The sequence below is a fragment of the Amblyomma americanum genome, chromosome 11, assembly GCF_052857255.1.
Source record: "Amblyomma americanum isolate KBUSLIRL-KWMA chromosome 11, ASM5285725v1, whole genome shotgun sequence".
NCBI classification, from domain to species: domain Eukaryota; kingdom Metazoa; phylum Arthropoda; class Arachnida; order Ixodida; family Ixodidae; genus Amblyomma; species Amblyomma americanum.
Window position 1 is genome coordinate 51,973,825 of NC_135507.1, and position 16,166 is coordinate 51,989,990.

The window sequence follows — 16,166 nt, forward strand, 5'->3', positions numbered from 1 at the left end:
ACCACGTGCAGTGGACATTGATTTGAATGCTTGATGGGCTTGATGTGCTTGAGCATTTATGTGCACTTGAAATAACATACACAACTGGCTACACCTACTTATATGTTTTAGGTGAGACCAACTCAGAACCCAGGTGGAAAAGAAGCCCCGCTAAGCAAGAGCCATCTCACACTATTATCCGCATGCAATCTATGGAAACACATAACATTTAGTTTTAATGTCGAAATATTGTTCACATGTCTGAGTCCAACAAACTTTTAAAATGATCTATAATATTACGCTTGGGAAGTAGAGTGATTTCAGTTCGACTATCACTGGATACTTTAGTTGACGATTTAAAGAAGGTTGCATTTTATTGAGAATGTTATTTCCGAGTGCGTCACGTACAGCAGGCGTTGATTTGAGCACCTTCACAATCGCAGTTCCGTGCTACACTTGCCCGCATGAAAACTCGCTGGTCTTTAACACTGTAGCTGTCGATGTGCACTTGAAACAACACACACAAATGGCTACTCCTTTTTATACGTTTTAGGCGAAACCAACTGAAAACCCAGGCGCAAATGAAGCCCCGGTAAGCAAGGCCGATCACGTATTATTATCCGCATGTATTCTATGGCAACACATGACACGTAATCTTACTGCCTAATACTTGTTTTCGTGGCCAAATTGAAAGAACATTTAATCTCTGCTGGTAATATTTCGGATGCGATGAGAGATAATTTCAGTTCACCACCATCGCTCGACCGGTTCCTTGACGTTGTGAAGGGGCTCCATTTTATTGGAAATGTCATTTACAAATCCAGTATGTGCCCTGGGCGTTGGTTTTAGCACGCTTACACTTCAGAGTTCCGTACTACATTTGGTAGCTTGAAACCTCACTGCCCTTTAACACTGCAGCTGTAGATGTGCACTTGAATTAATACGCATGACAGTCTACAACTATTTATGTTTAGGCGAAATCAACTCAGACCCCAGGTGCAAATGAAGCCCCGGTAAGCAATGCCGATCACACACTATTATCCGTACATACTTTGGGGCAACATATACGTCATTTTTATGTCGAAGGAAAGGCGGAAATTTAGGCGAGTTGGTAAGTGTTCATTTTTGCTCTCAGCGCAACACGAACGGGGCACAAGACGAAGGACTAGCACAAACAGGCGCTTACTATCAACTGGTTGTTTTATTGAAGAACGAAAAGCGTATAAATACAAACACTGAACTACTTATCAATCAACAAAAAGTTATCTGGAAGGCACGTGAGAGGTTAGATAGCTCAATTCCCTCTCGGATAACGGTATATAAGGGCTGCTGATACATTTTGCGCCGTTGTGGTAAATATAAAAAGCTTCCATAAATTTGCGTGTTAATTTTTTGTTATGTCGGAACAGGATGCGCGTGTTCTTGTAATCGGGAACACATTGGCATTTTTTGCACTGGAAAGACGCCTAGGCAAGGGGGTCCCCTTTAGCTTTCCTTTCTGCATGACCCTTTTCATGCCTGCCATGGCATTGCCTGCTGTGGGAGCCTGTGTGAAACAGGGGGTTATTTTTTCCGGTGTTTTCATGCTCCATCAAGCGTTTTTTAACGCACCTGCCAGGCCCAGGCGTCTTTCCAGTGCAAAAAATGCCAATGTGTTCCCGATTACAAGAACACGCGCATCCTGTTCCGACATAACAAAAAATTAACACGCGAATTTATGGAAGCTTTTTATATTTACCACAACGGCGCAAAATGTATCAGCAGCCCTTCCATAACGTTATCCGAGAGGGAATTGAGCTATCTAACCTCCCACGTGCCTTCCAGATAACTTTTTGTTGATTGATAAGTAGTTCACTGTTTGTATTTATACGCTTTTCGTTCTTCAATAAAAAACCATTTGATAGTCAGCGCCTGTTTGTGCTTGTCCTTCGTCTTGTGTCCCGTTCGTGTTGCGCTGTGAGCGAAAACAATTATGGCGAAGCCTTGTTCTTATGTTTTAGTTCAAAGATGACTTATTCCGCTGGTAATATTTCGGATGGGTAGTGGGGTGCTTCAAGCTTACGAGCGCCAACTGACCGGTTGGTTGAAAATGTGACGAAGCTCGCTTTTGTTGAAGAAATTATTTATAAGTGCACCACGTGGAGCGGGCACTGTTTTGAACACTTTTACACTCCATTCTTCCAGGCTACATTCGGCCGCTTGAAACCTCAGGGCTTTTTAACACAGCAGCTGTACATGTGTGCTTGCAATAACATAAACAGCTGGCTACATTTTTCACACGTTTTAGGCGAAACCAACACAGAAGCCAGGTGCAAACGAAGTCCCGGTAAGCAAGATAACTCACACATTGTTAACCACGCGTAATCTCTGGCAACATATAAGACTCAATTTAATGTCAATTTCTTATTCACATGTCTGTGTTTAACAAACTTTTAAAATTCTTGTTAATTTATGGGAAGGAAAATTGGGTGATTTCAGTTTACGACCAACATTAGATGGATTTTTTGACAATTTGAAGATGTTCTATTTCATTAAAGATGTTATTTCCAAGTTGACTACGTGCAGGGGAGTTTTATTTGAGGACCTTCATACTTAAGAGCTCCAGACTACATTTGGCCGCTTCAGACCGCACCACTCTTTAACACGGCAACTGTAGATGAGCATTTCAGATAAAAAAAACACTGGCTGCCCATTTTCTATGTTTTAGGTTAAACCAACTGAGAATCCAGGCGCAAAAGAACCCCCGGTTAGCAGACACCAACCCACACTATTATCCGCACGCAATCTATGGCAATACACAACACTTAGTTTTAATGTCAAAATCTTGTTTACATGTCTGATGGACCGCAATTTTAATTCTGCTGTCAATATACCGGTTCCGAAGTAGTCTTATTTTACTCTACGACCATCACTCAAAGCGTTGCTTAGGAATGAAACACGCTTCATTTCACTGAAGATGTTCTTTCCGTGGGGCCAACGTGCACCGGACGTTAATTTGGGCACCCTTACACTCCGGGTTACAGACTGCATTTTATCCGCTTCAAACCTCACCACTCTTTTACCCTGCAACTATAGATGTGCATTTGAAATAAAATAGAAACTGGCTACACCTTTTTTTGTGTTTTAGGCGAAACCAACTGAGAACCCAGGCGCAAATGAAGCCCCGGTGAGCAGAAACCGACACACACCATTATCTTCAAGTAATGTATGGTAACACACTACACTTAGTTCTAACGTCAAAATCTTGTTCACATGTCTCAGTCCAACAAATTTTTAAAATCATCTGTTAATAATATTGATGTAAAGTAGAGTTATTCTATATTAAGACCATCACTGGACCCGTTGGTTGACGGTATTAAGAAGGTCGCTTTTATTCTGAATGGTATTTCCGCGTGCAGCTCTTGCAGCAAGCATTGGTTTGAGCACCTTCACATTTCACAGTTCTGTGCTAGGCTTGGCCGCTCCAAACACCACTGCTCTTTTACACTGCAGCTGTAGATATGTACTTGAAACAACACATACAAATGGCTATTCCTTCTTTTATGTTTTAGGCGAAACCAACTGAAAATCCAGATGCAAATGAAACCCTGGTAAACATGGTCGATCACATATTAAAACCCGCACGTATTCTGTGGCTACACATGACACGTAACTTTACTGCCTAATACTTGTTTTCATGGTCGAACTGTAAGAACATTTAACTTCTGCTGGTAATATTTTGGATGTGAAGTGAGATAACATCTGTTTACCACCATCGCTCGGCCGGTTGCTTGACGATGTAAAGACGCTGCTTTTTAATGAAATAGTTATTTACAAATCCAGTATGCGCCCTGGGCATTGGTTTTAGCACGCGTACACTTCAGAGTTCCGTACTACATTTGGTAGCTTGAAACCTCACTTCCATTTAACACTGCAGCTGTAGATGTGCACTTGAATTAACATACAGGACTGTCTACACGTGTTTATATGTTTTAGGAGAAATCAACTCAGACTCCTGGTGCAAATGAAGCTCGGGTAAGCAATTTCGATCACACGCTATTATCCGTAGATACTTTGTGGTAACATATCACATGTCATTTTCATGTCGAAGCCATTTTATCAGGTCTGAGTTAAAGATAACATATTCTCTACTGGAAATATTTCAGATGGGTAATGGAGTGAATTGAGCTTACGAGCATCACTCGACGTGTTGGTTTCAAAATATGAAGACTCGGTTTTATTCAAAAAGCTATAAGTTCACCAGGCACAGTGGGCGTTGTTGTTTTGAACACCTTTACAGTTCAGAGTTACAGGTTACATTCCTCTGCTTGACAACACAATATCTTTTAACACAGCAGGTGTATATATGCACTTGAAATAACATACACAACTGGCCACTTTTTTCACATGTTTTAGGCGAAACCAACTCAGAACCCAGGTGCAAATGAAGTCCCGGTAAGAAACCCGATCACAAACTATTATCTGTACGCAATTCATGGTAACATACAACACAATTTTAATCTCAAATTCTTGTTTAGATGTCTAAGTTTAACACACTTTTAATTCGTGCTCTAAATATTTCGGATAGGAAGTAGGCAGATTTCAGTTCACGACAAACAGTCAAAGCGTTGCTTGACCGCTTAAAGACGCTCCATTTTAATTAATATGTTATTTCTATGTGAACCGCGTGCTGAGGACATTGATTTCAGCACCTTTGCACTTCAGAGCTGCATTTGGACGCTTCAAACCTCACTATTTTTTTAACAATGTAACTATAGATGTGCATTTGAAATAAAATACACAACTGGCTACACGTTTTTGTATGTTTTAGGCGAACCCAACTGCGAAGCCAAGTGCAAATGAAGCCCCGGTATGCAAGCCCGATTAGAAAGTTTTAGCCGCACGTATACACTGGTGACATAACACTTAATTTTAATGTCGAATTCTTTGTCACATATTTGAGTCTACGAACTTAACGGCTGTTGGTATTTCAGATAGGAAGTAGGTTGATTTCAATTCACGATAATCGCTCAACCGTTGCTTGGCGGCTTAAAGACGCTTAATTTTTATGAAGATATTATTTCCCTGTGTATCACGCGCTGCGGACATTGATTAGAGCAGATTTACACTCGATAGCTCCATGATACATACATCTGGCCGCTTGCACCTCACTGCTCTTTAACATAGCAGCTGTAGATGTTCACTTGTAATAACGTGCACAACTGGCTACACATAAGTTAGACAAAATGAACTCAGAACATAGGTGCAAATGAAGGCCCTATAGGCATGTCCGATAACACGATACTATCTGCGCGTATTCTGCGTTAACGTATCACGCGTAATTTTTTTATCGAAGCCTAAGAGGAATGGAGCTCAGAATCTTCTTGCAGGGCGAAACTGTCAGCAATAAACACATTCTGAGAATGAAGTGCGTCGATTGGCCATGCTCGTTCTTTTTCCAGGGCATATATACAACGGTTGGAGAAGTTTGCGACTACTTTTTATTCAACTTCCATCAATGAAACACTAAAGTGCCTTTATCTGGAGAGGTCGTTCGCAAAAGGGCTACGTTTTTTAGAACAAGCCTGAGCGCATGATTTAAGAATGTGAACGGGGGCGTACAAAGATAGGACGGATTAGCGTGTTGGGTATGTCAGACACGTTTTGCGTTTGACATTAGGATCTGTAATCATACTGGTTTTTGAACATACGAAAGTAGTGTCAGTTCTTGAGATGTTTTGGTGACGCACAACTGGTGCAAAAACGTAAACGGTCATACCGTAACACCTATCTGCTTCACTAATATGATAAAAGCATTCTTTATGAACAATAAGCACTAGATGTAGAGGGAAATATGCGCAGCTGAGAGATCATAACGTTTTCTTCTTGTATTTTATTGTGTGCGTTACGAACCGGTCAAAGCACAAATTATAATTTGCCCAATGCCTATCACGTCAGGAATTGTACCCAAGCATTTGCAGACTAAACGATGACAGCATGGACATACTGAATTGTTCTTTATCTGATATCCTGACGGCATCTGCCCTTTCAGACAGAATAAACACGCTACGCTCTTTTCGGCACCCTCTTTGTCAATGTTCGGATGTGATTAGATTGCTTCAAATAGCCGGTTTTGGACTTACGTCAGCTTCAACCAATTCAGAACGGCATAGTTTTTAACCTGGGATAATTTACACGCAATACACTTTTGAAACTTCAAGGCGGCTCCAACACGCAGCGTGGATTCTGAATCGGCAAAAACGAAAGCGCCGGTAAGCAGTATGATTTGGAAACAATTTTATATCTCACTTTCCATTACACGTTGCTTTGCCAAAGGTCCCAGACTTGAAGAACCAACAACTACATTCTTAAGAAAAACAAGAAAAATAGCAAGCAGAGCGCCTCTTCTCATTAGTAATTCCGAAACATAAGTTATATCTTCGAAATGCAGTAACGTCTGGTATTCTTACATTTTAAACACGAATACACCTATATGGGAGTAAAAAGGAAGTAAGCTGTCCTCTAGCGCTCACCCTTTTGTAACAGGGTGTGCGATAGAGGACAGTTTACTCTCTTTTTACACCTTTATGTTTAGAGTGTACTGGACGTTGAAGAGATATGCAACGGCCCGCGAATTATTCGTTTAAATTTTTCTGTACTGTTATTAGGAGGGAATTTGAGTTTCATTCTGGAAGTATTGAGACATTAACGAACCCGTTCGAAGTTAAGTTGAGCTATTGCAACAAGAAGAAAAGTGTCCTAAGTTTCCCAATATAAGTTCATAGCAGCTTCTACCCCAGGAATGTAGCCGAACTGGAATCACGAAGCGAAGTGACTTCACTTTTCTGCTCCTTCTATTCTTCTGAAATCGATATACACCTATTACAATCTGGCTCGTAATAGGGTATGAAATGTCTTAGCTAAGGTGTTTCATTATCACGGCTCACGCAAGAATAGTTTCTGCACACCCAGAATTTAAAAAAAGTGTTCATTAGGTTCGGTTAGACTTACTCGCCTTTATTATGTAAATTTTAGAAATACACAGGACTGTATTGGATGCTGTGAGCTTCAGCATGAATCAAACCAAGTTTTCTTCGCACATGGGTACGTGGTATCAGAGGAAACGGATTTTCTGGTGTCTTGGGACACTCTTCCAATGAAACAGGCTGACAACTTTCTCTGGGCAGCATAAAACTCATAAGAAGATGGCGCCTAGCGTCCCTTTGAACGGTGGTTCGACGTTCGTAACGGGTTCTTTTAGTGAGTCTTCAAGACAATATTTTTTTAAAGAGCGAGAATAGCCCACATTGCGGTGAGAGAGCTATGAATCGTAATGAGAAGCAAACAAGAAAGCTTTATTGCAATATAATGAATATTTTATATGTTTGAATAAGAAACAAAGAAAATATGTTTTATTTGTTTTCACGACAACCAGAGCCTTTTCTCTGCGATTTGATATGTACAAAAATCTGAATGCAGATTTCGTAAAATACTTGTCCTTTTTTTGTCCCAACGTTGATGCTGTTGATGCCATTCTACGCAATATTCGTTTTCTTACACTTTATAGATTGGAAATGTGGGCAATCCGGAAGCGGTAAGATTGAAAAATAGGTTTTTCGGTTCGATTGATTGGAGTTCGACGCAAGCCACAGTGCTGGCGTGGTAACCTTTCGCCAAATCTGGGCATCTGAGCGTTAAAATGTGCTACAATACAGTGTTCTACAATACCAAATACTGCAGAACACTGCACCCTAGGCATCAATGTTTTTTGGCGTGACTTCCAAGCCTGCACCTTGAACATTTCGGCGGAAATCTGGCAGGTCGGAAGGTGAATTAGAGAGAAAACTGTGATACTGAAATCAAATCCGCATGGAGCAACCGGCGTTTTGGCGACTCCTCGGCTCCTTCCTCAGGGCTGAATGGGCGACTCAGGCCAGACAACCATGAAGAAGGTGCCTAGTTGGCACCTTCTTCATGGTTGCCACCTTCTTCATGATAAGAATTTGCTTGGAGTGTCTGACTTTCAAGCTTGACGACAAAAACCTTGATGCCTTTTCACCTCTTTCCGAGCCAAGCGTTGCCTTCTAGAAATAGCACACGTTAAAATCAACACAACTGCTTCGAACTATTCATGCAGTGCAGCAACGAATAATAATACCAACATTAGTGGCGTTGCTGACTGAATAAATTTTGCTGTTTCTGGAAAATATCACTAGAAAGCATTGAACGGCCTGAGACCGCGCCAAAAAAACACCTGCAGAACTGCGTCGATTCTGGTGGACTAGAACGGATCTGAGCCACATCCAAACTTGTGCTACTTGGAGAGACCGAACCTAATCATCGTATCATTCAAGTTTGACCAAAAAGCAAAAACACTTTAGAGTCAGTACAATGCTGTAAACGCCCACAAACGTGCTGACTAGGCTTTGACGTCTGTAGTAGATACCTAAGACACTGCGTAGATCACGCCGCTCAACTTTCTGTACAAAATATTACGCAAATGCGTTCTTCTAAAGAAAAGTAAAAATCTACACGGAAGCTCGCCTCGACATTTTTTTCGTACGCCACACGTCATCTTTATTTAGAAACACAACAGAACGTGTGTAGCATCGCTATAAATAGCAAGAATAAATTCTTTCTTTGGTCGTCCTTAAAGATGGTAAAGTGCTTTTCTTTTTCGTTCACCCGCCTGCACTCACTACCAATGTTCGCTAACTGCGTCGTTTGAATTAGAGCGGGACGAAACCAGTGCTTTGTTCTCGCTTTTTATGGCTGTGGCCTCTGTCTGTAGTGAATGTATTCTGTGCAATTCCAAGGTCGTTTGCTCAGTTTTTTTAATCTGTGCATATGTTGTGCGTGAGTGCACCACAGTTTTGTAACAAAAGTAAAAACAGCGCTAATTTTATACAAACCACACAGAAAGACCAGACAGGACGGGCGCTGACTCGAACTATGTTTATCGAAAGCCACATGTTGCATATATATAGCCCGAAGAAGGTGAACGCATGCGCATTTCTTACATGGTAGAAAAGAAAAAAGAAAAAAGAAAGAAAACAAAAACAGCAACAGGAAACACCCTCACACTCAGACCAAACCTACTCATTATCACGTATTCTTTAGCAATATATGCTCACTTTCTCGTAGGGAGATAGAAGTGGTGCTGACGCACATGCCACCTCTCTCTTTGATAAAAAAGGCTTCTGCCAGTTCCCGAGCTAATCTATCTTTGCTTCTAGCTAAAATTTTAATCTCACCAAGTCGTGGTTCACAGTTTTTTTCGTTTTTATCAATGCAGGAGCGGCAATGGGCGGGTAGGTTTTCGGACGAATCTGATGCGTTCCCTAAGGACCTTTTATGTTCCCCTGCACACTCGTTTACGCAGCGTCCAGTCTGGTCGACGTGCACCTTGCCACATGCAAGGGGGATCTCGTAGACCACTCCCGTGGCACACCTTAAGTAGGGCTTCGAGTGCTTTTTTTCACATCCAGATGTAGCCTTGGCAACGCTGCTAGCCTTGGAGCACATCTTGGCCAATTTGCAGGGGGCGGAGAAGACCATGGGGACACCGTACTTGTTGCCAACTCGTTTTAAATTGTGGGACACCTTGTGAATGTACGGTATCACCACTGGTTTGGCTTCGCCGAAGTCTTCTTTCCGGCATTGCCCCTTTGGCTTACCCTTAAGTTTTTGCAGCAGTGCCTCGGTCACGGCAGCCAAGACGTGGTTACGGAACCCTGCTTTACGCAGTCTATTCACCTAACCCTGGAAGCTCGGCCGCATCATGTGAGGGCACGACTTGAGGAGTGCTGATTCCTTAGAAAGGGTGGCAATAGCCATTTTAATCGTTTTTGATTGAGCCGAATCGAACGGTAAAAAATCTTTCTTGTCCCTAGGAGGGTAGCGACAGCAAACACTAGTTGGAGTCAGCGCCCGTCCTGTCAGGTCTTTGTGTGTGGTTTGTGTAAAAATTAGCGCTGTTTTTACTTTCGTTACGCAATGCTACACCAACTAGTCCAGCAAGAGGTACTGTTAAATGCACCACAGTTCAAGGGATATTTTAAGGCGCGCTGCCCCGGCAGTTATTGTAACTGCAGTCGTAAACACAGGAACCATCTTTAGCGCTACAGTGTTCTGGAACTCTTCTGTAATCACAAACTGCCGGAACAACGTGATGCGCTCAGCCATACGGAGCCGAGAGATGTCTAAAAATAAGGACGGGAGGGTCACGTTCTACGGTGTCCCAAGAATGTATTGCACAAACTTAGGGATTGCGAGCACAGCGTGATGTAAACCTCTCCTTGATGTACGCGCCAAAGATTTGAGAAGAAATATTTTTAAATATTTGTAATATTCACTTAACATATCCTGCCAGTACATGCACAGTGAGCACATGATGTAACCACAGCCTTCTTTCTAGCCTGAGTATATTTTTACTTCTTAGGGAACTGCTAAGGCTGGAGGTTGGAATAAGAGCAAGAGTGGTGTAGAATAGCCCTTTAAGTGAACCTCTCAGACAATTCCTGAGTACAATTTACGCCTTTAAACACTAACATAACGAGCGGAGGTGCAATGGTGTATTTCGTGCTATTTCGGAATTTCTCGAGTCGCATCAAATACTATGAGTGGAAATCGAAGTACACAAAATCCGCAGAACTCAGTTTCTTGCACGGTCGATAATTTGTAGGAAACCTTTTGTGCACATGCAATACAAAAATTCTGGTCGAGAAACGGCCTTTTTCCCGTGCAAGCAATGTTTACAACAGCAATTTTCTTTTTAGTACTGAACTAAGACGTCGCACCAGCGGGATGACCAACTCATTTTTGTGAAGAAAGCAGCGTATGTCCTCGGAGCTTAGTATGCGCCAAAAATAAAGTCTGCAACAGAAGAAGCATTCAGAGAAATGCTTGATAGGCGAGGAAAGGAGTATTTCAGTCTTATAGTCCGCGGAGTGTAATGCAAGTAAAGGTATCGGATGAAAAGCACTTAAACGTTCTTGGCCCCCATATTAGTCAAAAACGTAAGTCGATGTCGATGTCAATATATTGACTCCAGAACTCAAGCCAATGTTAAATAAAACTGCGGCTAGTCTCTACAACACACACGATATTGAAGACTATATATATTTTCGCTACTTGACGACAGCAGTCATTGCACTGAAATATGTTGCGCTGTATGGCTTAATAATAATAATGATAACAATAATTGTTTTTTGTGGCAAGGAAATAGCGCAGTATCTGTCTCATATATCGTTGGACACCTGAACCGCGCCGTAAGGGATGGGATAAAGGAGAGAGTGAAAGAAGAAAGGAAGAGACAGGTGCCGTAGTGGAGGGCTCCGGAATAATTTCGAGCACCTGGGGATCTTTAACGTGCACTGACATAGCACAGCACACGGGCGCCTTAGCGTTTTGCCTCCATAAAAACGCCACCGCCGCGGTCGGGTTCGAATGCGCGAACTCCGGATCAGTAGCCGAACACACTAACCACTGAGCCACCGCTTCGGGTCGCACTGTATGGCTTTGTTTGGGATTTAAGCACAGGTAATAAAAAATTGTGGCATGTCCTGAGAGTAGTAATTTAGGAATATATTTTCGCGCTGTGGCAATTCCAGTCGGAGTAGTCTGATCCTCTTCAATACTGTCAATGTACTAGACAGCTTGCGTTGTTTAGGTATAGTTTTCTTTTGGTCAGCTATTTATGTGCGGCACAAAACCTCTGCGCAGAACGTGGGTGTAAGAAACGCTTACGCTACAGATTATTTTATCTTGTAATTAGTGCTTTCTAATTTGTTCAGCAAGCTACACATTTTGCCTTCACAGGCTAAATGAGATGGAAGCTGACCAGATCTGGTGCTGTTTCTGTAAAGTTTGCCACTAGGCCTAACCCCACATTTCTAAGAAAGCATTCGAAGGCAAAGAGCTACAATGCTTTGAGGGCGTCGTTATCAAATCCTTCTCGGACGTGATCCAATAGTGATTTGCACCAACGCAGCTTCACACGTGGGACGTTGCGCGATCTCTCCATGGCAATATTTTCACCTGACAATTCAACCTTACAACAGATAAACGAGCAAAAGCTTGAAATCGGCGCACTCATCCAGAAGCAGATACGTAAAGGCGCTTGTATGCGCTATGTCGTTGACGTCTCTGAAATATGGGTGGGCACAATTTTCACTTCTTTCAATTATCTTTGATGAAAGCGTTTTCGGAAAAACAGTGTACTTGCTCAGAAAGAAACATGTTACATATATTCGCCTGTAATATAGACACCGACGTTTCTAGTTTACTCGGTAGCACGCTGCTTAGTAGCAATGGGTCTTTAAAATGCCACACAAAAAATTTCGTCGCGCGTATGTTGACGAAGCTGTACAGGTGTGGTAGGGTCACCACTCGGAAATCAGCCGATAGTGTGGGACAATCCACTATTGTGCACTTGTGCGCCAGTTTCGGTGCAAGAAAACTATTTGTTCTTGTTAAATTTTACTTAAACCTTTATATGGTGAATATACATAAGAGAAGTAATAAACCAGATATCATAAGGGGGATAGCTGAGACCCTGCTTCGAGTAGAAAGTGTTTCTTTGTGTTCGCACCGCCAGATGTACTTTTCGTACGTTTTGCAATGAATGACGAGTGGCCGGCATTGAAAATGCTTATAAACGGCAGCCACTTAGCGTTTTGCCTCCATAAATACGCAGCCGCCGCGGTCGGGTTCGAGCCCGGGTACTCCGGATCATTAGGGCGCTCGGCTAATGATCCGGAGTTCCCGGGTTCGAACCCGACTTCGACGGCTGCGTTTTTATGGAGGCAAAACGCTAAGGTGCCCGTGTGCCGTGCGATGTCAGTGCACGTTTAAGATCACCAGGTGGTCGAAATTATTCCGGAGCCCTCCACTACGGCACCTTTCTCCGTTTCTTCTTTCACTCCCTCCTTTATCCCTTCCCTTACGGCGCGGCTCAGGTGTCCAATGATATATGAGACAGACACTGTGCCATTTCCTTTACCGAAAACCAATTATTATTATTATTATTATTATTATTAACGGCAGCCACTGTCACTGACTCACTGATGACTTAAAGATACGCTCACACGCTTCCAATAGTAACTATACACCCCGACTATGCAATTCTTTAGGGTTGAACATTCTGTTGGATCACAGCCTCAAAATATGGGAGGCTCTGGTTGGAGCAACATTGCCGTTTTGGAGTAAACTCGAACCCTCACGCCAGGAGTTGATAGCCTGTGTGCGAGCGATTAAGTCCATCTCATCTTCGTTCGTGCCTATGGGGCGTCAAAGTGTGCCAAAGTATTGCGCGCACATGCGCCAATGGTCCGCAGGCGTCGCAAGCACGTAATGTACGGTATTTACTTTGACCACATGGTGAATTCACTGTGTATAGATACTGCGTAATACTGCGCGCAGCACGTTTTCTTTATGTGCATTTTTGAGTGGTGATAATGGGAGGCACAAAACCTTTCCTCCTCTATGCTCTCGCATTCGCCTTTCGAAATTCCGAAATCTTCCGACGTCAAAGTGCATAAGATATTCCCCGTTCTGTTTAGTCGCATGTTGTGGTTAAACACTGTGGCTATCTACGCTTGCCTTCAGCTTCTAGATTTGATTTATGAACAAGTGGGGTGGGTTCAGTGCACTGATGATTTAAAAGCGATTATTGTTCCATCTGGCAAAAAAAATTCCTTTTCATTTCTTCCCTGATGTTTTTTAAGATGTATTTATGCAATGTCTTATCCAGTCCATTGTCGATGACCAGTTGCGGACCGCTGAAAATTGAAAAAAAAAACTTCAGTCACTACTAGGCCCCTAACCAGTTAAACTACAGCGCTGCTCGCTTTAGACAAGGGGTCTAAAATAACCGTCACCATTAAACGAAACAAACCGTATTGGCGTCCAACAACATTTGCATTGCCCACCGTACGCCTCTGAGATTTTCCAACGCCTCGTTTGTGAAATATTAGATTTTGCACCAATACAACATTGGCGACTCTTGTTTTAGTGTCGGGCTGCAATTTCTGAACATTCTTTGGTCATTACAAAAACTCTTGGCTAATGCGAACAAGTAGCTACACACTCTTTTGAAACTAAAAGCAACCTCAGAGGGCAGGATATGAATGACTATAAAAGACAAAGAAATCACCTGAAACGAATTTTTTTAAAAGAAAGGCCAAATTTTTCCTTTATTTATGACGCACAAATTTATGTTATTTCTCTAAATTGTGACTTAGTTTAAGTCTTAATGAACATTTCCTTTTTTCACAAAATGATACCAAATTGGTCATTCAGTAGCTGTGCTGCCATCCGTTGGCAAACCACAAAATTTCTTGTACGAGGCCTACTCGCCTGAATCTGTACAGACAACGCCAGGTAAAACATGACAAGCTCCACTCGTCAACAGCCATAAATGACAGTCGGCCTATGACGAGCCAGTCTCGTCCCAGTCCGCTATTGCGTTAAAAAGCCTGGCAAGGCGAAATTCGCTAACGGCGACTGTGCAAACCCGACAAAAGAGCGAGCGGAGTTTAAGAAATGCAAGCACAGACTTTTGTCTGCTGTTCTAGAGGTTTATCGAAATGATCCAATCTTTTTAGCGGCTAAAATGCGTGTTATAACAGGTATGCACGTACAAAGCAATTTCACTGTTTCAATGCTACTCTACCCAGAAACAAGCACCAACCCGAAGGAAGAAACCAGCACACTCAACCACGTCGGTAAGCACAACACACACAACGAAGACTTCCACTGTGCACACAAACAAGTGAATAATGACCTCGTCCAAAACTTCCAGGCATCGGCGCCTAAAATACATGAAGGACACAGGGTAAGCATTTCATGACAAAGTTCTGTTGTGCTACCTGCTGACAAGAGACGTAAAACGTTATTCTCAAGTCCAAACAATTGCCATAATTTGCCAGTTATTTTGCCTTTTTTTCAAGTGAACATTGTTAGTGCTTCGGTGTTCGCCTGTAGGCCTCCATTCTACTGTTGAATGCAGAGCTTCAGCTGTTAGGCTCTGACTGCTCAGTAAATTATTTTGGTTTAACTTAATTATTGCAACTTTTTTTATTTAAGTTCAATAGCCATCCACTAACCATGACCCACGGCCACGATAAGCAGGTTACAAACCATGACGGAAGCCAACAGTGGCCGAAACCAAGTAGCATAGGGGACGTCTTTTTTTTTAATTGGTGGTTTTTAGTCAATGGAAGAATAATAAAAACAGCATACGCGGCCGGTGGGTTCCGAGCCCAAAACCTCCGCGTTTCGCGTTCGGTGCTCAACCAACTGAACTACGGCGACGGCTGTGCAATCTTTTGCTTACGGGGGTATATATGTGTACTGTAATACAATACGAGTAAGTCCGCCGCTATGGACGAGCGTGGCGCTAGTGAACACTGTTAAGGTTTGGTTACACTAAACATTAGTACCCCCTAAAAGCAGAAGATTGAATAATCGTCACCGTATCTTAGTTGGTAGAGCACCAGACGCGAAATTTCGAGGTTGTGGGGCTCGGTTCCCACCGGCGGCTTACGTTGTTCTTTATTCAGCTTTTATTAATCTCCTATTGATTTAAAACCACAAATTAAAAAAGCCATCCCCAATGCTCCTTGGTTTCTGTGCCTGTTGGCTTCCGTTATGCGTGTCATAACGAGCACCTCTTTCCAATATCTTGTCTGTTAACTAGGTGACAATTCAGAGAAAGGAAAATCCTCCTCTCCACATTAATAAGAGAGCAAGAAGAGAAAAAGTGCGTGAGGGTGGAAGGGAATGGGTGGCATAGTGATTTGGGTGGTTATGACTAGGTTGAAAAATGCGCAGACATCAAGGTAGTTCGTTGGTAGAATAGAATTCACGTCTATATATTTAAGCTAAAGCTATAGCTCTACACATTTTTTTGCAACCATGCACACCTTCACTTAAGTTCGCGTCAAACTCATAAACTGTAAAACACGTGCCCACAAATGTTGCAATATTTGATGTGCAACCTAACTTGAACAGGACACCGCACTTAATGCTTGCTTGACAAAAAAAATCTGAAAAATTCTTCTCAGACACGACCGGCCACCAGCAAGGGAGTACGTCCAACCTTGCCGGTAAGACGCAACACACAGACTTTGGTTACGTATGCTCATTTGTAACTTAGCGTGGCATTTTTCACATCTCGTTGCGGGGTTTCCTCCCACAAGCATTCC

General features: G+C 42.5%; 1 protein-coding gene across 1 annotated transcript in view; it reads left to right on the top strand.

Moving 5' to 3' along the window:
- LOC144109617 (uncharacterized) overlaps positions 1-16,166 on the top strand; it is a 116,600-nt gene that overhangs the window by 80,302 nt on the left and 20,132 nt on the right. Inside the window, exons 8-10 of the mRNA XM_077642436.1 lie at positions 14,637-14,684; positions 14,762-14,794; positions 16,026-16,067. Coding sequence (XP_077498562.1) covers positions 14,637-14,684; positions 14,762-14,794; positions 16,026-16,067 — 123 coding nt within the window. The remainder of the gene's footprint in view (positions 1-14,636; positions 14,685-14,761; positions 14,795-16,025; positions 16,068-16,166) is intronic.